This window comes from Cyclopterus lumpus, chromosome 18, assembly GCF_009769545.1.
Source record: "Cyclopterus lumpus isolate fCycLum1 chromosome 18, fCycLum1.pri, whole genome shotgun sequence".
NCBI lineage: Eukaryota > Metazoa > Chordata > Actinopteri > Perciformes > Cyclopteridae > Cyclopterus > Cyclopterus lumpus.
In genome coordinates, this window is record NC_046983.1 from 9943291 (window position 1) to 9968031 (window position 24741).

The 24741-nt window shown below is 42.4% G+C and overlaps 2 protein-coding genes across 2 annotated transcripts; both read right to left on the reverse strand.

Annotated features, from left to right (window-relative positions):
* Positions 1-2112: 2112 nt before the first annotated feature.
* On the reverse strand, positions 2113-6093 carry LOC117748117 (leucine rich adaptor protein 1-like). Its single transcript, XM_034557745.1, has 2 exons — positions 5663-6093; positions 2113-3507 (listed from the first exon to the last, which is right to left on the reverse strand). Exons 1-2 carry the CDS (start codon positions 5879-5881, stop codon positions 3118-3120), a joined length of 609 nt encoding a protein of 202 aa, XP_034413636.1. The 5' UTR covers positions 5882-6093; the 3' UTR covers positions 2113-3117.
* A 1361-nt stretch (positions 6094-7454) lies between these two features.
* On the reverse strand, positions 7455-10484 carry LOC117747797 (5,6-dihydroxyindole-2-carboxylic acid oxidase-like). The gene is made up of 7 exons (XM_034557271.1): positions 10130-10484; positions 9350-9672; positions 8532-8736; positions 8268-8435; positions 7993-8172; positions 7734-7880; positions 7455-7642 (listed from the first exon to the last, which is right to left on the reverse strand). Exons 1-7 carry the CDS (start codon positions 10482-10484, stop codon positions 7455-7457), a joined length of 1566 nt encoding a protein of 521 aa, XP_034413162.1.
* Between the last annotated feature and the right edge of the window lie 14257 nt (positions 10485-24741).

Here is a 24741-nt window from a genome sequence, read left to right on the forward strand (position 1 = left end):
ATAAATCTCCCGACATGGAGCTCCTCGTGTCTGGGAATGTAATAAGGTCGACATAGTGGATGTAATGTGCTCCATCCATCACAAGCATTAGCGTTTCTGCATGGCATGCAGGGCCCTCACAAACATTTGTTCTGAAGTCAACCTTGTTATGCACAAGACGTGCACTCTCTTTAATACAACTGTGATGTTTATAGAGCAGTGGGAACACCAACAGCACTGGGAACCAAACCAGAGGCCCAAAGATGGAAAAGCTAATGAAGCCAGAATAAAGTAACTTGACAATTGTGTATATTTACCAGCTATCTGCGGCTTACTGTGTCTTTGGCTCTTTTCACCCCCACCCCGCCCCGCCACCCAAAACCAACTCCAGTAACCCATATCCTGTATCAGTCTCCCAGATACCAGAGGTATTGGTTTCCCTTCATCTTGTGGCACAGGCCCAACCCCAGTGTCTAATTAGTTAATGGATCCCTGCTGTCTCGAATGTACGCAAGTGTAATTATTTGTCCTCAAGCAAAGTAACGGAGGACTAACTAAGAGAATGAAAAAAAGAAAAAACTCTTTTTGACCTCTGTTTGCTATCCACACAGCCTGGGTGTCATTCACCCACAGAATAGGGGGACTACAATTGTTGAATAATAGATAACTCCCTGGACTATAATGTACAAATATCATGATCTCTCTCTCACATTTTCTAAACGGGACAGTTATATAGTAACAGGTAATATAATAGTTTTATCTTGGAATGAGCAACAAAATATATTTTCTAAAATGCAATTGGATGATTTAATGAAAGACAACCCTCATCTTCACTACAAAGCCAGTGTCAAATGGTCCTCCCTTTTATGTAGGAAATGCACACTTATATGGACAGAGAAAGGCCCAAAAGGCCACTTCTGTTCAAGTGTAGTCTACCATGTAGCTCTGAGGAATTTTGACTCTGAGCTATTACACCATAAACCTGCAGAACCTGTTTCGTGTGTCCAATTATTTCCATGCCACAAGTTCAACTCTCAACATTTTCCCCCTGAGGGATATTAACTTAAGTTAACTGTCATGAAACGGTTACATTTGTTGAGACATGAAATGTGGTGGAGTAGAGGGAACTCCTTGGTTTAGTGTGGTTCAGCTAGACAGGGAACTTAAGCTTGCCAAAGCCTCTGGGAGGTAGAGATAAGGAAAGGCAGCATAAAACCAAATAAAGCTGCTTTGCACTTGGTGCGAGACAAAGTTACAAGTGCGCTTAGATAAAGTGATTATATCTGTCTGGAACTGACCAACACTAAAAGTGTCCTTTGTGTAATTGGGGGCATTTCCTGTTACACAAAACGGCTGCAACGCGTTCAGAAAACAGCCACACGACCCTTCGGCGGTGGTTTCATGAACGCCAGTTTCAAACGAGACGAGATCCTCACACGAGACAGCTCTTCGGACAAAGTAAGTCAATGACGACTAATCCATCGCGGCAGCATTTCAAAAGCAGCGTCCTGCTGTCAGATCACAGTAATGAGAACCAGTGGAGCGCTGTGCCCCGTGGCCACTCATTCACATGCAAGCCAAAGAGTCCACGCGGCTCATCTTTCCTATAATGACTTTCCCTGTATGGTCTGTCTGGAACTTCAATTATCTCATGAAAGATGATGGTGAGATGCATTAAAAAAAAGATTCAATTCTGTCTCCCTTTTGATTAGTTATTTTCATATTAAGTTCAGCCAAAGCATGGCACACATCAGAGTTTTGGTCATATAATTCGTCATCTATTATAGTACTCGGTATGCCATCCTGAATATTATCCTAAGTGGCATTCCTCTGCGATTAGCTTGGGAAGTTTAAAGGGCACAAGACGCAATCATTTGCCAAATTTAGAATCGAAAATCGGACATGGAGTGACAAAGTGAATTAATAAGGGTAATGTTCCATGCCATATTACACAGGGCAAGAGATTATTCTTAACTTAATTATACCCCCCCCCCTCAAACAGAAAGCACCACAATGTTCACTTACCATCTCATTATGGTTCCATAACGAGGTCTGTGAACGGTTTTTTTTTTTAGGATTTTTTTAGGATTAGGTTTGGAAAAAAACTCATGCATAAAAGACTTACACAATGTGAGCAGGAGAAAAATCACAATATATTATTTCATTTTCACAACAAAATGAACAGCAACCAATACAAAAAAAAACAAATGCAGACAGTGTAAAATACAAATGACAGATCAACACAATAAAGCTAAAACAACAAACCTGTTTTTGACAACAGAGAATTAAAATGTACACACACGTGTCCACTGTCATCAACATCTCCCATCAGGCATTAGCAGGGTTTTGCTTCAGGCCTAAGTTATCTATAAGACAATCAAATTGCTTTGGTTTTCAGTCAAGCATCTGTGCTCTGCATGTGCTACTAATCTCTTGAATGTTTAACTATTGCAGACTCATTTAGCTTCGGAACTTCCATCAGTCTAAACATTTAAGTACAAATAATTACAAGCTTAACATGTGTAGCGGGTGGAGCTCAGAATTTGGCATGGAAGCAAATTGCACTTGCTTTAACACTTAAACGTACCACTTTTCCACCTTAAATAGTTTACTCCACTTGAATCGCTCAGCAGGAAACGTCCAATTTTCCAAGTGGCTGCTAAATCTTAATCTACTCCTTTGCTAAAATCAGGTGATTGGGGTTGACCCGACACAAAGCTGATAAAGAACATTTGTTGTGTCAGCTTATGTTGCTACTCTCATTCACCAATTTTAGTTTGAGAGGTACTCCGTCTGTGAAAATAAACTGCCGAGGGATTGGATAACTCTCACAATAAATACAATCTTTAAATCAGAACCGAGCACCTTTTGTATTCAATGGACCTGCATGATAAAAATATTAAGACTCAAAGAACTGTGAAGATGTTTTCACTTGTGGTGTGACAGTAAGTTGCAATGATTTGATGAGGTGTGATCAAACCACAACATAAGGACGCTGGTTTTAGCTCATTTTTGGAAAGTCCTTGCAAACACATCGGCTGTCGCTTTTGCCGTGTTAATTTGTGAAGAACACATTTTTAAAATCTTTCTTCACATAACATCTCAGTAGTCTCTGTCACCACTGTGCTTAGCTCGTCGTTATCCAAAGCAGTAGTATTCATCCGATTCCACCCTGACTTTCAGTGGTGATTTGCTGAAAGTATCCCCATCAATAACAGTTTTATCAACAAAACAGTCAAGATCGGTCGGTGAGGGGTCCTCCGGGAGGTCCTCTGCGAGAGTGTCCAAGTAGCTACCCACAGACAGACTATCTAGCCCGTCGCTGTTGCCGTCGTTCAAGCTGTTGAAGCTGCCTCGCAGCGAGGTACCGTCCAGGCTGTCCGACAGGCTGTACAAGCTGCCCGTCAGGCTGCCCTCTTGGCTGGCCACGCCTCCCTTGTCTTCGATCATCCAACGGATGGACTCGATGCCCTCGTTGATTGACATAAGTTGCTGCATCAGCTTCACGTCGATGGCTCGTAGATGTGCCTATGAGTTGGAGAAAAGCATCCCGGTCAATGTCATGTTACTTATGGGATGATCCAGCATCAGAAAGTAGAGGTTCAACATTTCATATGGGATGGGTTTCATTAGCAGACTGAACCTCTGCTTTTAAACCAACATGGATGCGAGAGATGAAAGTACTCCAAAAAATTCTATATTAACTGGGCAATATCCAACTGCGGTTGAGGATCATGTGGTATGAAGAAAAGCTCCGGATCAGCTGCTTAATGAACCTTGTGGTGAGATTTCATTTCTCAACCACTGTTAGCATTCATATATCCTCATATGGGCAGAACACTATGTGCCATTATGTTTAGACTATCAATCTTTGAGACTTAACTATGTGGCACCGGAAAAAAGGACAAACTACTACATATAACAGAACATCCAGGAAATTGTTTGCCTCCAGGATTCTGAACGACATGCCTATTTTAAACAGTATGGCCATTGATTTAACTCCCTGCCATGACAAACCGTGCCATTGACTGGGGATGGAAGTGGACAGCATATGGGGGTCGATCAAAGGGATTCCTGTGTCACTGGGTGACTAACACTCAGACACTGTCAGAAGGAAAAGTGGTGAAGGAACAGCTGTAACAACCTGCGACATTCAAAACGCACCGAGGCAAATGAAGGTAAACAAGGCTGGTACAGTGCTCCAGGCAGCTGTCTTGATACAACAGACCTTCTTTGGAGTGGATTTACAACCCGGCTTCATTTGACTCACATTGCTCCCGGTGTGTTTGTTTTGTCAGAATAACCACCCGCTACACACACACACACACACACACACACAGACACACTCACACACACACACACACACACACAAGCAGGTGGAGTTGTATTGCTGTTTGAGTCCAAGCGGCGATCTTGTGTTAATAAGGTGGCACCAGAGGGTCGGTAGCACGAGATGAGTTTGGGCAACACAATCAGCGCTGCATGATTTGGTCTCCGCTGGATAGAAACACAAGTATAATTTGTCATATGAAACTAATAAGGGCTGATCCATAACCTTTTTCAGTTCATTTGCTCCTTTGATAGGCCCCTCAAGTATTGTAAAATGTAGCTTAACACAATGATGTTGCGAAAAGTGTGTGTGTCGGAGCAGGCTGATTGGATTAGAGATTAAATTGTGATGGGAGCCGCACCAACAGAGAAGCCCAAAATGGCTCACATTTTAAATTAGCTGTCCGGCAATAAGAGACCACTAATGGCGTTAGACGGAATTAATTTTTTTTTCTTTTTTCTTATACCAACACAATTACAAGACAGCATGGACTGTCAGGTTGAAACACAAGCGAGTCAAACCAAGGGCTGTTCCATTTTTTAAAATACTGTTATCGGCCTGTTATGGATCTCCATGGCTCTGTGACGTAAATGTCAGCCCATCAAAACAAACTCTCCGGGTCGATTGGTCCGTCTGCTGGCCGTGATGAAGCTCCACTGCAGTCAACCGAACTCGGTCAACTTGGCCATCTGCTCAGGAATCCTAATACCTTTCATGACCTTCCTTAAAAAAAAGGAGGGAGGGTCCCTGGAACTTCAAAGCTTCAGTCTAACAAGTATAACTTTATAATAAATATGTATTATTATATTATTATTTTAAAAAAGGTCATTACACAGGCACTATGTCTATTTACCTACAGAGTAGTTTGAATAATCAAGGTGTGGATGGGCTCTCGCGCATTGCTTTCAGGTGCTTTATGATACAATGAGGCCCAGAACAACCATCAGTGGAACTGTGCATCCAACAACCACATGTTGATATGTGGACGTGTTATGCATCGAGCACCAGGCATTTCCTGTGAGCCCCTTTCTGCCAACAAATGTGATGCATTAGACAGAGAGAAATGCGTTTTACTCACCTGACATTAAGCCCTGCTCAAATAGCCGGTTTAATAATGCAGCCAATTGTACTTCCGGTTTCCTTTAGCCTAATTAGAACGGTAACTAACGTTCAGCATTAGTGACCTAGCTTGTAATTACAAGTCGGTAACCTTTCAACACACTCTACACGGGAGCCATATGGTTTGTAGCACATTAGTTATATTTAACAATATTTAAGCGTACCTTAAAAGTTACTTGAGCCAATTCCCTGACGTTTTAAACAGACAAATAGAAAATAAAAAAAGACGCTTACCATTTCTTGTTTTAGGAACAGCATTTTGCTCTCCAGCCTCTTAAAGTTCGCATTGCCGGCGCACAGTTTGCGGTTCACTCCAAGCGGCGCCGCAGACTTCTCGTGCTTGTCGGGACGCGTTCCTTCGGCGAGAGAACGAACCAGGCTGTCCGGGACCTTGAGACCCAGTTTCGTCTCTATATCCTTCAAACCGGGCAGGACGGTGTTGTCCTCGTCCATCGTGGACCCGTCAAAAGTAGAAGAAGCACACGTTTACACTTCGGAAGCGCAGCTCGTTGTGAGTTGGCCGTGGAGGGGGTGGGGGGGGGGGGAGTGGGGAGAGAGACGCGCGCGAGCCACATCCAGGGTGAGAGTCGGCTCGGGAGTCGCAACAGGCGCTTAACTCCCCACGGGACTGTGCTCTGCCGGCTGACAGGGCGAAGTGTCGAAGGACCAATAACACCGACAGACCTCCCAATCACCCGGCTGACCAGTAGGGACACAGTGTGACGACAACGTGCTCCTGGTAGCCCCGCCCACGAGGGAGCTTCCTCTGAAACCTGACACCTGACAGGTGAAGCGACACTTCGGTGTTATGAAAAACTTTCTTTTTTGTGTGTTTTTTTTCTTCTTTAGGTGTTGCTTTACAAATTAGGAGTTGGGCAAATGGCGGGACTAACACATAAACAGTGTTTGTGTGTTTCTGCAGAGGCTTTCGAATGCATGAGGAACGCATGGTAAACATAGTGGAGCGAAATCGTGAAAGAAAAGCAACTTGAATACCCTCTAAACATGTGCTCCGAAAATGGCAACAAGATTACATAGAATAAGTTGTGATTCGTTGTGTACATTCATATATTTCTGATGAGTTTATCAATGTTTTTTAATCACCCAGTCGAAAAAAAACACAGTGTGAACATAGAAGTAAATCCTTTAACAACATTCCGGCAAAAAGTATACAAAACAGCCTTAATAACCATTTCGCATAGACGTTTTGTAAAAAAAAAAAAAAAAAGACAAAAAGAGATGCATATGGTGTGAGAACTCCGGATTATAACCACTTTTCTTTCAACTCTTCTTTCGTGAATTACATTTCAGCTGGCCATTTGGATCAATTTATCTTAATCCATCATTTAAGTACAAACCCCCCTCACCTTAAAGCATATCTCTCTTCCCAACAACATGGCGTTTTAGAAATTGAACTTTTGCACCCCCTAGTGGTCGTTGTCGCTCCATTACACGGGCAGTGTATTTCAAACCATCACTTTGCTTCGATAATGATCTACGGACTACAAACATGGTGGGACTTGTGGTTGTGTATGTTTTAATTAATTAGTTTTACGCCAGTCCTGTGTTCAAAAGCTAAATATATTAAAAGCTAAATCGACATCCTTTACAGCTGATCTCCTTACTCATTACTTTGTGCATTATCAAAATCTAAACTACAGGAGGCGGCATTGCAGATCCTGAAAAGTAATTTACAGTAAAAGCTCTGATAGCACCAGTTTAGCACCATCTGCTGGCACCACTATCACACCAACACTTCAGTTGGCCATGTTCTCTTTATTTAAACACATTTTCAAATTTTCCCGAAACTGAAAATGTCAAAGATCGAACGATTGAAATCATTGCAAAACAATTATCGTAGAAAGTACTGCATACATCTAAGCCTTTTCAATTCCAAAAATGCATCTTCAATGAGTGCTTCACATCTGTACTACTTGTAAAACAAAACAGACCCATGCGTCAACAACCTGCACTGCTGTGTCACGTCAAAAGTAGAAAGAGAGAGGCTCATGTTCAAACAACGATCTTAGACCACGGATTGGCTTTTGTCATCGTCGTAGCGCTGGTAGTGGTCTCCGAGCAGAGGCTGGTGGCCCTCCATCTTGTGAGACTTGGCACGCACGGCGCACGTGGTGGCGGCGAAAGCGACCGCGACGAGCACGAGGGCTGCGACTATCGCCATGGTGATGATTTCAGTCATAGTGAAAGCTTGAGCTGGAGGGATAGAGGGGGAGGATTATTGCCTTTCGTCGTCTGGATTTATTCAAAGGCACGATTGAAAGCAGACCCCATCCAAAAGAAATACCTGGCCATTCAGCTTCGTAAGTGTAACCAAGATTTTCAGGGGCAGTCACAAACATCTCAGCGTTAGTCACTGGAGGCCAGAAAGGCACCATGTTGTAGCCTCTGTTGTGACCGATGGGGGCATTTTCTTCGGGATACAGAGATGAATCTGTCAAGAAATACTTAAAGTTAGCCTATATGATCGACCATGCTACATATTAAGTAGTACAAAACAAGCATGTTTCATAAAGTAAACAACTAGAACAAGTGTTTTGAAAAACCTGGACTGTGTCTTCTCAACCATTCATCAAATATAGCGTCGGTGTAGGTGTGCAACAGGACGAAGATGGGGTCATTGGGGGAGAGGTGAGTCTGTCCTCCCGTCCCATTCAGGAACAGATGAGCCAGGTTGTGGAGGCTCCTCACCGCGGGGTCATAGTTCCCCTGGGGGGCGCTGTAGCCTGCCGACAAAACAAAACGACACGAAAACGTAGAAACATTGTATGTCAGTGTGAAAAAACACGGTTTTGACAGAAATGTCTTCAACGTGGCTCACCTTCAATCGTGTTTCGGAAGCTTTCGGAGGAGGTGGAGTAGTAGGGCGGCGTGTCAAAAGCGTTGACCTGCAGACAGTCGGACACATCCTTGGGCTCCGGGAGACGCTGGACCATCGGCCTGTTGACGTTCCCTGCGGGGTTCCTTCTGATGGGAGACGTCTCGGTGTCTGGGAGGAGACGGGAACCAAATTGAATACACATTTCTCTGCACTAACAGCTTGAAGGGGGATCGCTGTGGCATGGTGAATTAACAACCGCCTCACTGTTGCAGATGGTTCCCAGTGTGTCGTAGTCTTCCACACTCTCACATATGACTCTCCACTGGGAGAAGAGGGAGTTGGTGCTGAGGGAATTCATGTCAAAGGTGCTCCTGGCTCCCATCAGGTCATCCGTGCAGATGTCGCATGTGCTCCCACCAATGGCAAAGTTCCAGTAGGGCAGAGCGAAGGAGGGGTCTTGCAACATGTCCTGGTTGTTTGAAATGCATAAACGAAAGCATGGCTGAGTTATTTATGTGAACGTGAAGATAAAGGCTTTATTTGTCTTATGTTGCTGACGATGTGTTCCCACCTCCTTAGGTAACGAGAGCCTTGTTTGGTAAGTCAGTGCACGCAATCCATCGCTTATCATTTTCTCACACACACTGGCATTTGCTTTAACTAACGCCGGGTGACAATGTCTGTTTACACTGCATGAATACATCTGAATATTATACATTTAATAATATTGGTTCTCTAATAACTTAACATGAAATATATAATATGTCTGCACATGCTGATGGATTTAGAAACTTTAGAAAGTTGAAGTATGATTGCTTTTCCGCAACTAGTTTTGACTGTATAGTGCAAAAAACAACAACAATAAACAGATATACTTTGAATGGAGTATGAAAAAAATGGCATTAGTTCTGGTTTCTTCATCAATACAGTTGGGGACGGGGGGACGGGGGGGGGGGGGGGGGACGGGGACGGGGGGGGGGGGGGGGACGCATTAGTAAGCTGTGGTAATTTCAAGATGTGGATAAGCAACGGCCCATCCCTTTGAGCATGTGATGACGTCACCATTACTCCTCTCAGCTCACCTGCATGTCTCGCTCCAGCTGCAGCAGGTGGAACCGGTGCCAAGTGACAAAACCGGGCCCCTCGTGGGAGAAGTCCACTCCCCCAAAACTGGCCTGCCCCGCACCGAGGAACGTCTTGCTGACCGAGAAGTAGTGGGTCCACACGAAGTAATTGTAGACAGTGATGTTCTCGAACTGCGCGGTGTTCCCGTCGGGCCCGAAGATCTCCGGGTAGCGCCGCGTGGCGACCACCAGGTCGGGGTGCACCGTGCGCTTGGCCTGGTCCAGCGCGCTCACGAATGCCCGCTTCTCGGCCGCGCTGAGCTGCATCACGTTTCTTCTTACTGGGGGGATTACGGAAGAGGTAAAGTGGATTAACTCAGCTAGTCATGCGGTAATTTGGGGGATCAGTTTTTTTAATGACCGAGGAAAGAAGTACAGAAAAAATGCGCATTAAAAAAAAGGGACGTTTTGATCCAAGTCATTCTTTTCAATCAAATGCCCTGTTCTCATTTTCAGGGCTGTAACTTTTTAAAATACATTCAGCTTGTTTCATGGGGCAATAATGTGAATTCATTTTGGTAAAATAATCAATTGTTGCTCTATAGACACAATGGTTAAATCGACAAGAAACCAGCAGAAATCCGTTCATTTGGGCTTGGCGTGGTGTCCCAAAGGAGTGCTGAAGTGCCACTGAGCAATACAGAATCATACCACCCCAGATGTGCTATATTCCCTCTTAACTTGAGTTAAACTCAATTTTTAATGTGAATATTTCCCATGCAGGCATTGCGCACTTACCAACAGAAATCCGCTGGTCACAGCCGGGCCCCGTCCACCCGTGTCTGCAGCGGCCGCAGTTATAGCCGCTGAAGTTTCCGTTACACTGACAGGTGCGGTTGAAGAAACGGACCGGCCATCGTTCACGGTCATCCCGTCCGTCGTGCGGGTACTGAGGACCGTGCGGCCGCGCGTCCACCGTGATGGACACGCACTGTCCGCGCCCCGCGCTGGAGCCACACGGGTCGTCGTTGAGTCCAGAGGGCGACGGACAGCACTGTCCACTCCGGAGACCTTCGGGTGTCACACACTCTCTGGGGAACTGAGCGCTCACGACCACCGCGCCCACGAGCACCAACCAACAGCGCTGCCACATTTCTCCACCAAAAAAAACGGTTCTCAGATTTTACGCACGGATGATTTGGAGTCAGTTCTACCGACCGATGATTTACCTGTAAAAATGCACTTAAACTTTATCCTAAATGAATGTGAATCCCTTTAACACATTGTAAATTATTTGATCTGTATGTGTAGGCCTATACAACGTCCCCTTCCACGCGCCCAGCCTCCTGCTTCGTTCCCCCAAAACCCGTGAACCTTAAATACCAGATTAGCGCATGACCGGATTTGACCCCCCCCCTCCCCGCGTGATGCCATCACACAACTTTCATATATCCTACTGGGCATAGAGGGAGAGAAAGTGTGATCCCTCATGAACAGTATTATTCTTCTAAAAACTCACTGGACTCCAAGAGTTGCCTCAATGAGTCCCATTTTAAATGAGGGTTGAAGTCTACACAATGGTGTCATCTTAAAACACAAATTAAGATGAATTAGTAGACCTATATGCACTTTAATATGCGTTCACGGATTACGGTTTCAGTACGCCTTCATGAGCACTCTATGAAAATGATTTTTTTATGAAGTGGTACCCCGTGCCGCTGGCACACTAATAAATGTCTGTGGAATTCAAATAAACAACTTGGTGCTGCGAAGCAAGCTCAGAAAGACAATATGGGTCTTGTTTATTATAATGTATTTTATTATTTAACTTCTAAGCTTTCACTTTTGTCCAAAACCAAATCGAAAAGAAAGCATAAGAGGTTCATGTGTTTGCTCGAGTGATCATATTTCGGGTCATTTGACTTCTCAAGAAGGCCTCACCCCCCCCCCCCCCCCCCCCCCCCCAAGGCTGCTTGTGCTGCCATGAGCATGTGAGACGTGGAGGCATGAGGGCATTTACTCTACACAAATATATCCTGAAGCAACTATGACTTCTACGTTTCACAACCACAGAGAAACAGATGCAGTTTACTGGGGAGATTTATTATTACACTTCCATTAAGTTAGAAGACTTACGGTTACAAAATAAGTCTTTGTTGAGATGGCAGAGGCCGACACATCCTGACTTTTAGTCTCTAGTAGAGGACAAACTCCAGCAATGGATCCAAACACTCCACATGATGCAAATCAATGGCGTCTTCCTGGATGCTATAGAGATGAGAAAAATACCCAGCAGTCATTTCATCTGACTGTTGTACGAGTTGGTTGACACAAGACATCCATGTTTGTTTGGTATTCAGGCACTTTCAGCGTGGGACATATCAGAGTTGTCATAATGACACACTGGATGTTAATTTGAACACTCCGGACAAGATGGGAACCGGCAATTACGATACCTCCAGCATGACTTGAATGCAACATGAGACCCTTCATTGCCTGGTAAATGCCCATATCTTTCAAACTTCACTCCTCCAATTTGAAATTATGTTGGACACATTTTTTTTCCTAATTTAAACCGACGCTGAGATGTGACATCATCTGGTTTATTTCAGTATACCCGTCTGCCCATGTAGAGTGGTATTATTCTTGACAAGTACACTGATATATCTGTGTGTAAAACTGGTGGTGAGCCCCATCAGTCAAATAACGTGAACAAAAAAAAGTGTGAAAATATGTGACTTACCACTCTCTGCTCCCCTGACACATACTTTTTTTTTGCTTACCTTATGAACTGACTGTGAATCATGCATTTTAATTCTCCCCTGGATCGCCCCTCCAGCGGGTGCACCGTTGGTTTATTTTCTTCAGTGTTGTGCAGGTTGAGGAGCCAAACACTTTGATGAGTTTAAATGAGCTGATGACACCAGTGGCATGTTTTTTTTTTTTTGTTGACATTCTGCAACTTTAACCTCAGCACATTTCTTGAGAGAGGGAACATGATTGGCTGTTGTTGTTGACAAAACCGACAGCTAACCCCGGGGAGTTAGAAACTGGGGCAAGATCAGCAAGGACGGTTCTTTCTAAAAACGCCCCACAGAGATGACACTGGACGGCGTGAACAACAGCAGTTTGGGTGCAGTCATTGTTCCAACATGCAGTTCGGGATCAACGAACACTAATTAGCAAACCAATGCTTCACAAATTCACCTTCATCAAATGATGGAGATGAAGAGGAAGAAAGACAACAATGTCGATGCTTAATGGTTGGGGCCGTGTTTCAAAAGTTTTTTTTTTTACTAAAGGGGGATTTCATTTCTCAGATGGTTGGATTTAAATAGGCTCAAAGAGATAAAGGGTTCCAATATTTCACCCCCAAAATGTTTTTTTTGATGGTATGAAGAAGAATTTTTCTCACAACCCCTTTGATTCATCTTGTGACTGACTCCCTGGGTTGGGAGCCACTGGACGAAACAACCTTAGGGTATAAAAAGGAAAATACATTCCTAACAGTAAAATGCTTCAGACATATCGATGCACAAGTATTAATCGAAAAGAAAAATACAGAATTATATCAGTAATTGGGGCATCTTTTTCCGTGAAAAGAGTACTCTTTCCACCCCAGGTTAAAATAATATAGATAACCTTTTGTCTTAGAAAGATGCAAGGAGCTCGATGCTGTCAGAATTAATAATTTGCATGTAAACTTGAAACCCAAATTATTCATACTTATATGTACCCTTCGGGCATATTAAATAAACCATCATTACAAAACTGCAGTTTTGTAGGATGAGGGCAGTCTTATTCCAATGGGATCTTACACTATGAAAAGGCAAATATTCTGAACCTTGTCACATGTGTTTCACGTTGGTTATCATTATTCCAGTTGCATGTATCGTTTTATAATTGGGGCGTGACGGCGAGGATTACACAAAGCTATCGCTAAGCTCATTCTCATGAAGTACACTTGAACAATACAGCCACATTCCTTATGTGTGTGCAGTTCCCATGTTCCCCTTGAGAATGAGCAGGAGACTCATTAGCGTGTCATTGATGTTATGACCATTTAAACATAATTTGTCTGGAGACTCGTTTTTTACAATTATTTTAAAAACGTCAAGATGAATATCGTAAATAGTCCTAATGATCAATTATTGTGACCTCAGAGTCTTATGCTGGCCGTAAATTAATTTTCTGGGATTTACCATCATCATCATCATCATCATGGGTATTTAATAATTCAAATAGTGATTGACCTGAAAATGCACTGCAGTGTTTTTAGTCCTATTTGAGTTGAGGAGCCATCTATTTACCGATCGAGTCTGAAGTTTATTATCTCTAAAGCTAATTTGTCAACTATCTTTAAATGTGTGCATGTTAGATTGGTTCAACAGTGATGATACCATCTTAATTTAAAGGTCAGAGGTCATGTCATGTAGTGATCTGATGTATTACATGGAAATTCAGACATACAACACATTGGTTTACCGTTGAGAAATCTACTGCGTCACTTGTGTCCACATGCGCTCTGTTCGTCCCGTGACCATGCAGCTCTCATCCGACTGCCACTTGTTCTCCACTCACCCCTGGGACCAGACTGTGTGTGCGCCCCTCAGTGCATGTGTGTGAATAAACCTTGGGCAGGATAGGAGATCATGTGAGAAGATGTGACTCGGGCTTACTGGTAATCCTTGCCTTTGGTAGAAATGGCACAGTGGGAGTCATTAAGAGGGAGCTACACAAGTGGTTCATATGACTGTGTCTCTCCCCCCCCCCCCCCTCCCCCAAGACGATGCCTGCTACTGCTCGCCATTCTCTTTCACTTTCCCACCACAGGCGGTCTTCATGCCATTCATTTGCCCTCAGCCCCTTGCTTTTTCCCCCATGTTCATTTGCTTCTCTGTAAATGATGGGTAAATGAACCACATCTGATAATAATGAGTCCCTTTAAACACATGTTAGATATTTCGACATATTCTGCCATTTGGACTAAAGAACTGAGTAATATCATAGAACTAAAATACAGCAGTGTAATCTATTAATTTCCCAAACGGATGATTTTATCTCAGGGACGAGTGCTCCTCTCTGATCTTTAACTTCTATGTCGTTTATGTAGAAGATAATGCAGGGTGACAATTAGTCTGTATTAGTTTTTGAGGCAGATGGGCCTGCTATTTGATATCAAATCATAAAGTAATTACTTCATTAAGAACAGCTTATCAAAACCTTAAGCTGAAAATACAATATGACTTTTCCAGAAAGTTCACTTCCTAATTGAGCTGGGAGGGAACGGAGGTCCATCCTGCGGGACTGTCTGCCGACAGAATGATACAGGCTCATAACCAAAGCTCTGAGGGTGTAGCGGTAGAGGAGTGTGTGTGTGTGTGTGTGTGTGTGTGTGTGTGTGTGTGTGTGAGAGGGGGATTCCTTCTCCTTGCATCTGGCTCACAGCATATTTTGTGCTTCATTTCTTAAACGGTGTGCATTCCAGTAAATGCAAAATTAAACTGTGGGCCCAAAAACAAGATTTGGTTTTCCCTGCGTGGTATCGCAAATGAAATACCAAAACTAATGCAAAGACCAACAATGTGATATAAATGCACTACAGGTCTGCGACAACATTTCTTCCATACATCTGCGGTGGTCATGACCTTATATTTGTGCCGAGGAGAAATCAATTTGGAGCCTTGAATGAAAAACAAACTCCATTAAGTTTTTACATGATAACTGGCGCAGGAATACAAATAAGCCGGGGAATAAGGGAATGCATTTCTATTGCAAATAGTATACGCCCATGTGCTGGGAAAGGAAACAGAGACTTGTCAACAATAAAACAATTAATTATCACAAAGCAATAAGTGTGTAAACAGTCCCGAGCTTGGACTCCAACACAATTGAGTTGTCCTGGAACGTGGCAGCAGTCGCGGTAGAATACAACAACTTAGAATACAATTCATACAAATTATCAACAGGTACTAAATAAACAACGAGTTTTTTATTTTTATTTTTCAAATAAAACCAGCCTTCAACTTGATTTCTTTACTCTAGGTGTAATACCGTCTGAAAACCAGCAGAGGACAGTGACATCTTATGTAAAGATGTGTGCAAAGACCAGCGTGGTTCTGGGTGGGAATCCATCCACTGTGCACATACTTTACATTATGGACACACACTTACAATTTGTCCCGAATTAGAATTTGACAACTTATGTGGCTTTCAATACCTTTCCTAACTTTTAAAAATCTTAATAATGTCCCAACCCCAAGTTTACAGGCAATACGATGAAAGTAAAAAAAAAAAAAAAAAGCTAGTTTGGAACTTTTAGGCGCTGTAGTTTTGCAGAAACTCAGAATAAGCACTTTCTATGCGAGTCAGAGAAGACTTCATTTCTTTCGCCAACGAACTTCTCAGAAGGTAGTGCCAGCTCGAGGTAGACTGACACGCTGATGAATAGCAGGAGTTAGTACCTCAAATGAAGGCCTCCACGAATATCGGTATACTGTCTACTTAGCACATGCACCGGCATCTTAAATCTGATGCTTTCCAATACCAAAGCACTTCATGTGATTTACATGGTAATAATTTAAACAGCAGAGGTGCCGTGACCGGGCGTTGACAATAAAATACAGAGATCTACCGCCCAGACTGCTGTTGCCACTTGATTGCTTTTTAACAGTCATTAGTCTTGCGGGAACCTCTTGAAAGGGCATCATCTTTTGGTCAATGCTTCGCTCTACTTCAGAGTTCTTCACCGAGGTATGAAAAGGAGGGCGTTTATTGACAGGTACTGTAAATGGGAGAGGTGAGGGTAATTCAGCGGGAGCCGCCCGTGTCACAGATCATCGCAGGCGGCAGCGGTAATTAGTGAGGAACACTAGTCCTGCTCCAGGATGTAGCAGGGCAACAGCTGGGTCGGGAGGTTGTGCCAGCCTCAGCCAATTAAAATGCTGCACTGAAGCAAATGATGACAGGCAGAGGTTAAGATGGAGCCTGCTCATCATTACTGGTGCGTCAAACGAGGCACAATCAATGAACCTCTGGAGTCAAATTTTGTGCATGAAAAGCAATGTAGTTCATTTTTCGATTTGACCGTGTGTCTTGGTTAACGTTATCCACTTGGTGCGGCTTCTTCTCACACAGAAACATCTCAAGCTATCGTGGGGGAAAAAGCTCACCAGGACAGATCTCGAGTCATCCCCCAAGCCAGCTTGCTTGCAAATGTTGAATTCACTCATCCTCATTCCACTAAAGCATGAATGCTAAATGCCACTAAAGCATAAATGCTAAATGCTAAAAACCTCCAGAGTACGCCTTGTAGGTGGGCTCACATCGGATCCCCACCCCACCACGAATGAGCCTCAGCAGAGTTTGTTGGCTACCAGACCACTTACTCCAAACAGTCTGTGGTTGTTTTGGTCAACTCCCAAGTACAATTGATCAGTATCAATCATCAGATCTGCCCAAACAAATCATAAAAAAGTGACAACATCAACCAGAGTGCAATTCAATTGTTCTAAACGATGCAGGTTTGACCTCCAGGGGGCGTGATCTTTATAGATAAAAAAAAAAAGCTTCCGAGGTACAATCCATTGAATGGAATAACTGACCGATCAAGATGCATCGATGCAAAAAGTCTGCATTGCTAATTAATTCTCAATGATGTACACCATGGCGTAACACAACCAGAGGAAATTAAAGGGAAATTAACTTTTTATTGTTAACTCGTTACCCAACGAGTTTTTTTTTTTTTTTTTGCTGCTGAATACTCCCTTTTATCAAACACCCAATACGTTTCTCAACTCATGTTCTGAGTTGCACAACACACTACGGGTCTTGCTGATACCGTCATCAGTCGTCCCCTTATATGTTGCCTCCTGAGACAGCTACCTAGAGCCCACAGTCGCCACAGACACAGGGATTTATAGAAAAGATACAGAGAATCAATTACCTTGACTTTATAAATTCCCAGCTCAAGATTCCACTAAGACTCTTTTGGACAAATGGCAATCACTAAAGTGCACAATGTTAGGAAAATGTTCTTTGAAGGGAACATTTCAGTTTTTCCAGGTTTGTCAAGATGTAAAGTAGAGTGCTGTATTAGTGGAGTATAGAGCAATTCACCTCACTCTGTGGGCGGATGAGAGCCAGGCACTGATGTGGCAAGTCTTACAGAGGTGGAAGCACGACGCCTGTCAGGGTGAGGCATGCAGGAACAATATAATAAATCAGAAATGAGCTCCTCAATCCTGGTGATTATAGTCAGAGTTGAGGGCCGTTCATTTCTATAAAAATGTCCCACTCCCCTTTGTCGCGCGTCACGTTTTGTGACCGACTTCAGCTTTTTTCAAACCCAGAATAGATTAGCAACATGTTAATGTGTGCCCAAAAGCATGTGAACAAGCTGCCTCTCATCGGTATGAGCTGGAGTTTTCCTGAAAGAAATTAATTCAGCAGAACAACTTTAATATAGACCCGCATTGATCGGTTTCTGCGCCACGTCTTTTGGTTTTGGTAGAAACTTTGATAACAATCCAACCTCGAAACACTCACACACAAAAAAAAAACGCGTTAATGATGTCACGGTGGAGTGGTACATTTCTTTCTGAACACACAACACTCATTAAATCTCTGAGCAAACTCTCGAAGGTGACGTAGATTAGTTAGCCAAGACTTCTTTTTAATGAGACGTAAGGAAAACACATGCATGTTTTTATGGACCAAAACATTGACGATCAAGCTCGGCATAGCGGGGGTCACTTGTGGAATGGGCCAAGGTAGATTATTAGGATCTCATTTGGGAATGCTTTACTCGTCCCTATTTTTAAAACTATGCAGGAGATGTCTGCATGCGCCTCACTCGCACGTCGCAAATCTGCCCCGCTGCAGATTTCTTCTTTCTTCAACACTCCCAGATGTGATGAGATGCTGGCGAACACGTTTCACCTGCCACCGTCTCTCCCTGTACCTCACTCGGGTGGGCGAGTCATTTATTAGCGCTCCATTATGCCGTGTAGCCACATTTATTTCATTTGTTATGCGTGCCGGGGTGACAAAGGTGGAAATGTTCTTGCTAATTTAATGCCTATTGAGAAAGAAAATTGGATCTACTTCAGGGAGCCGCGATGAGTATCGCGATGCCCGAGCTGCCAACTTCTGCCCAAGATTAATTAAAATGAAATTTCCTTGGGACCTGTCGCCCATTCCCTGTACATATTTCTTCGTAATTGGAATCGCAGTCAGCCTCTGGAGGAGGAAGGGGTTTCTGGGATACTTCTGGGAACCAGCAGGTGATTTGCTGAGGTTTGCACCGGGGACAGTCTGATTGTGCTTTGTAAAAAAAATATATAACACACACACACACACACACACACACACACACACACACACACACACACACACACACACACACACACACTTTGACACGATAAGAGAAAGAGAATATCTCATTTCCGCGAGCAGGTGACATGAAGGACTTACAGTACAGCTGTGGCAGAGGGAAAGACAAAAAAAGGCAAGTCCTCTTACACAAAACATCCAATGAATTAAGACATTCGGCAACTACCAAAACATACAGTGTTGAGCTGAACTCATGCATAACTAATAGGCAGTAACATGAATAGATACTGCATTACTTAATATGCTGGCACAGCATGAGCAAAACACAAGTAACGAGCCATTACACTTTAAAATTCCAGCCAGGTGTGCTCCTTCCATTCGGCTGGGCGCTCTCTGACAGTTACAGCAGATGATCAATTCAAACAGCAGCGCCGCAAAACAAAAACATGTTGCGCCACAGGGGGCTTTAGTTTACCACATTTGTCTTTTGTTTGCCCAATTTATGTGTTTTGGAAAAACCGGCCTTCATCAGTTCAACGTAACGAACTTGGTGCCGCCTGAACTTTTATTATATCACAGCTATAATATCCAAGTTTGTAAATTCGGGATTAAGACGGAAAAAGCAGCCGCGCATTAAAACAGAGCACTACGAGAAAAAAAAGTTCAAAAAGTTGAATAAATTATTTATTTGTCACGTGATCTATTAAGCGGCTACTCTGCCGACTAATTCAACGTGAGGTGTATGACTTAATTGATTTTAAGAAAGAAAATATAGCAGAAAGGCTGTGTTAAACTACAGATGTGAGGTTTCATATTATTTAATATTAACTATTGAGTTGTCTTATGGGAATTGTAGTATGCAGCATTTCTTGGAGCTCGACCCACTCCAGGTACTAAATGTAAGGATTGTTTGGCCTGTGCTGCATCAGTTTTGACCCCGTCTCTCTCTCTCCTGAGTCCCCTAACATTGTGGAAGTGCAACACTAAATTACTGGCAAATAACAACGTCAACACATTTGCTGGTTCTAGCTTCTCAAATATGAAGATCTGCTGTATTTTTATAGGTTTGCACATCATTTTTTCAGTGTTGCAGTCACCAAAGTAATTGCTCAGATGAGGGAGCATCGCTAAATTTAGGTCAGATGGGGCACCATTGGATACGTCGATTAATAATTCTACCGTTTGCTTTCATCTTCCCTTCAAAATCTGACTTTTTTCCCCTATTTTTACAGCTTTCTGGGATCTAAGCATTTAACTTGCTGAGTACAAAGTTAGGATTAGGGTATGAATCATGGCCAAACCTTTGAAAATAATCCACAATCGTCCTCAAAAGCAGTCTTCTGATCATTGTTATGCTCATTGATTAGCAGTTGTATCACACCACTGAGAAAATTCAAGAAATTCACAGACCAAATAAGTAGAGCACGATCCTTCCGCCTTTTCTTTTTCAATGCATTCTGTAATCCTTAGTCAAAAGATCAAACTTCTTTCTTACTTTTCTCGGTAGACGGGAGCTTAAGTACTGTCACTGGATGGACTTGGGCTCGACCCGAGTTATCTGTAAAGTCTGGTCATGTTTTTGTCTCTTTTTAGTTGGTCAAAGCAATGCTGTTCATAAGTTAAATGCAGGTTTCTGTGGGAATTAAGGGCTCTTTTAAAAGTGACTGAAGAAATAAGAGTACGCGCACACACACACACACACACACACACACACACACACACACACACACACACACACACACACACACACACACACACACACACACGTTAGAAAAAGGAGAGAGAGAAAGAGACAGAGGGAGACAGAGTCTCCTCAGAAGAAACTGAACCAAATAATAATGAAACAAGAATGAGGAAACAGGAATACAAACAAAGAATTGCAGACTGTTGCAAAGATACACTCTAATAACGTACAACTGGGATTCCTACAACTACATAGAACATACATTTGTCATTGTTTCTCTTGGTAGATTTCTTCTTAACACACAATATAGTGTAAATATGTACTATTTATGTGTTAAGGGAAAGTTACAGATTCAGATTGTTTTTTAAAAATCTTTGCAGCAACAGGCTATGGAAGTATTTGCTGCTACTATGCAACGTAGCCTTTACCCCAAGGTCCAGAATGTGTTTGCTAATTGTCAGGACCCATTGCTTTGGTTAAGAACAAGCTGCTTGGAACCTTGGGTATGAATATTTAAAATGACTGCATTGGTATTGGAGGTTCTGAATAGCAAATAGGTGCATGAACCCACATTAAATCCTGAAAAACCCAACTAACCCCAAACGTCCTCATCTTATTATTAGACAGTATTCATTGCGATTTTGGGAAATTCTCAAGAGGTTGTGCTCTTGATTAATTAAATTATTTGGAGAGTTTCAAACTGAACCAGAGACTTGACCTTGCATGTCTTTTAGAACACTGCCAAGGATACTTTGCATTTTGAATTCGGTTTTCATTTTCTGTACAGAGACAATTTCTCTCAATAGCAGGTCATTCTTGTCTCACAATAGTCTGCTGTTTTATAATATCCCATACCCATTGCTTTAATTTACCTTAAGGCAACTTTTTTATATAATTTTTTTATTGGGGTATTAATGAGATACATATATTTCTCATTACATTTTGACTGATAGTGACAATATCAAACATGAAGAAATGGAAAGACAACTCAGGAGGCTGGTATCCAAACCTGTTTACGACACAAAACTGGCATCTAGGGAAAGGGCAATAATTAGACGAGGGATCCTCTATTTATATATAATGGATCTAAGGGAAATACTGTAGTCTGCCTCAGTCACTCAGGCATCAGGCAGAGCACCTTTGATGCTGAATTGAAGCAACAAGGAGATAGAACCGAGCAGGTTGAAATCTTCTGGGAGGGCGGCAGACTAAATAGACCCTGACACCGGAGCAACTTGGACTTTTTTAAATATTTTAAGAGACTGTTCGCTGCCACATCAAATGTCCTCTCCTACGCATTCTTTTCAGAGAAATGTTAACAAAATAATGTCAATAAATAACGCACACAGATGAAAGTAAGTGCGTGTCAACATGCGCGAGTGGTCATAACGACACAAAAAGCAAGACTTTCAGACACACCCACTGCCGTCTGAGTAAGAGACAATATCCTGTCTGTTCTGCATATTTCAGCCGCTTATATAACCAACCGTCGTGAATTATATAATGCACCCCATTATTAATTTTTCATATGCATCCCTCTTTGAAGCAACTATAATTGGGCATTTATATGTTTTGTGCCTCGTCTCTGCGGTATTGACGCTCTTATGACGCGAGTTTAGTGGAAGAGGAACAAAAGTCTCCAAAGCAGAGGCCGCAGTTTCTCTCGTTGCTAAGTGGCTCAAGAGCACGGGCTGGATCTCTGCGATTAAAACTAAAGTAGAAGAGGTTTCATCCCGTCTTAGGGACTGACGGTGTGACAGGCTGCTTTCTTTTGTCAGCAGTCAGAGAAAGTTTCACAGAGAAGATCTTGCAGCAGAGAAAGCAGACTTAAGTGTGTTGACTCGGCGACAGCCGTCACAAAGCTTTGACAGCTGTTGTTGAGCTTTGCATATTTTGAGAGCGCTACATTGAAGGCTTTAGGGCCACAGTGTGCTAATTTACACAAAAGTGAGGTTTCAGTCCATAATGCTCCCTCGATGTTAGCTGCTGTGCTTTGTCACCACGTCGCAGGCAATTTAGTTTACGTTTCTCAAAAATGTTCCCGGGTAACGCAAAAAAGGGGAAAGTCATTTAGCAAAGCCGTCATCGTAAGACTCAAAATACTCATTAGATCTGCATCCTTATTTAATGTATGCAGTGAGATGTTGTCAGAACCCATAATTACGTCAAAGAATGCAAGAACGCTCTATTAGGTAGTATGTTTAAAATATTGTTTCCACATCATTTTAAAAAGGGGTAACAAAGAGAGGTAATTGCAAAACAGCTCCCTGGTTTTAACAACATTTGGATTATAAAATCTAAATGTTTCTTATATACGGTATGGCCTTGTGAAAAAAGCATGGAAATGTACTGTAGCTCTGACAATGAGACTGCCCGTATTAAAATGGCAAGTGTATTTATGTGGCACATTCCAGCAACAAACCAATTCAAAGCACTTTATATTATACTTTTAAAACCAGACAGATGCACACGCCTTGATTTAAAAGAAGTGAGAGCTGCAGTTTTCTGGGCGTTTGTTTGTTTTTGGTTTTGACTATTTCGACCATTTAGTGCATTGATTTTTTTTCAGGGAGACACCGTTATAGTTTACTGAACGTTTAATGCCTGGACAAGTCTTTTCTAAATCCTGCTTCAGGTGATAGGACGGATTTGTAATGGCTTTTATGTGGCTGTTGAAATTCAGGTCTGGGTCCATGACGACAACCAAGGTTTCTGGCTTGGTTTGTGGTTTTTAACACTGCTGATTAAAGTCGAACGCTGAATTTGAATTATTCCTCCTTGGCTCCAAAATCAACTAATTGTTATTGAAGAAAATTCTGGCACATTTAAATCGTCGATTTGTTAATACATTGAACCAGTGGTAGTACTCAACAACAGTCCCTGGTGATACGGTTATGTAAATGTGTGTGTCATCTTCAGAATTATGGTAATTTATCCGTTTTTTTTCTTCATAATCTGAGCCTGTGGAAACATGTAGATGTTAAACAGAAGAGGCCCCAGAATGGAGCCTCGGGGAACAAAGCATGTCATATTTATCTGCTCCGATGTGTAATTACCCACAGACCATGGCCTTTAATTGGGATGAAAACCAGTTTAGTACCGTTACAGAAAGTCAACACGGTCGATCTAGTTAAGTGGTCAACTGCAGCACTTAGATCGAATAATATTAAGACAGTTTTAGTGAATGTCATTAAAGACCTTTACAGGAGCAGTCTCAGGGCTTCAGTGTGGAACCAGATCCAAAACCTGATTAGAAGACATCAAAACAGTTGTTTAGCAACAAGCTTATTTTTCAGAGATTGAAAAGCCTTTTTAATAATTTTACTTAAATACGAGACGTTTCATATGGGACTATAATTGTTCATTAGTGAAGTGTCTAGATTAATATTTGTTTTAAGAGTGACTTGATCACTGCAGTTTTCAGGGCCTGTGGGAAGAATTTGTAAATGATCTGAGGCCGAGCAATTTGAAACATTTTCGAAAAAAGCTTGTTGGTAGAATATCAAGGCAGCGGGAAGAGGATTTCAGCTGCTGTATTATGTCCTCCAGATTTCTTATGGTGATTGAATGAGATTGTGTCATGGTATTTTAATTGATTTCAGGTGGACGGTGGGTCAACACGTTTTCAAAGTTCAGAGGTTACTGTCGACATGAGGCATTATTATTGTTTTTCGAGATGATATTAGAGAAGATGGCTTGTATTTCCAAAGTTCCAAATCATACCTTGTTATACACAATAATAATAATGAATAATTTTTTACCAGCGTGGCATTTCTTCCTGGAGATTTTTTTTGACCAGAAACCGCAATCACCTGCAATATCATCATAACAAGGCAGGTGTTGGAGAGAAAGACAGAATATAATTTTCATTGGGGTTTTTAGTGGGACATTGTTTTGTGATTACCAAATAGATCACACATTTATAGTAATATTTAGATCGACTGCCCCTCAAAGATGGCAAACCAAAGGCTACCAGTTTAGACTATTGATTATACAATCCTATCTCAGTGCACTATGACATGGCTGGTTTCCTCACAGCGATCATGAAAGTTTCATCAGCGTTGGCACAAAGAGAGCCTAAATACATTTTTCATCACTTCTCGGCATTCATCATTCATGGTAATCATGTGAAGTCAGAAGCCTTATAATACAAACATGAATCCAGTAGCTCTCACTGGCTGCTCAGCATTCCAGGAGGTGCTCCATGATTAACTGTTCTCCCCAAAGTGCAGTCTAGTAAGTAACTAGAGAAACATTTAAAAAAAAAAAAAGGAGGAAGCCAGGCTTTCTCCTCACACAGACTGGCAGTGAGACTCCTTTATCATACCATTGATCAGAAATGTGCCCGTTATTGTGAGTTGCCCTTAGACCTAATTAAATATTAAACCTTTTA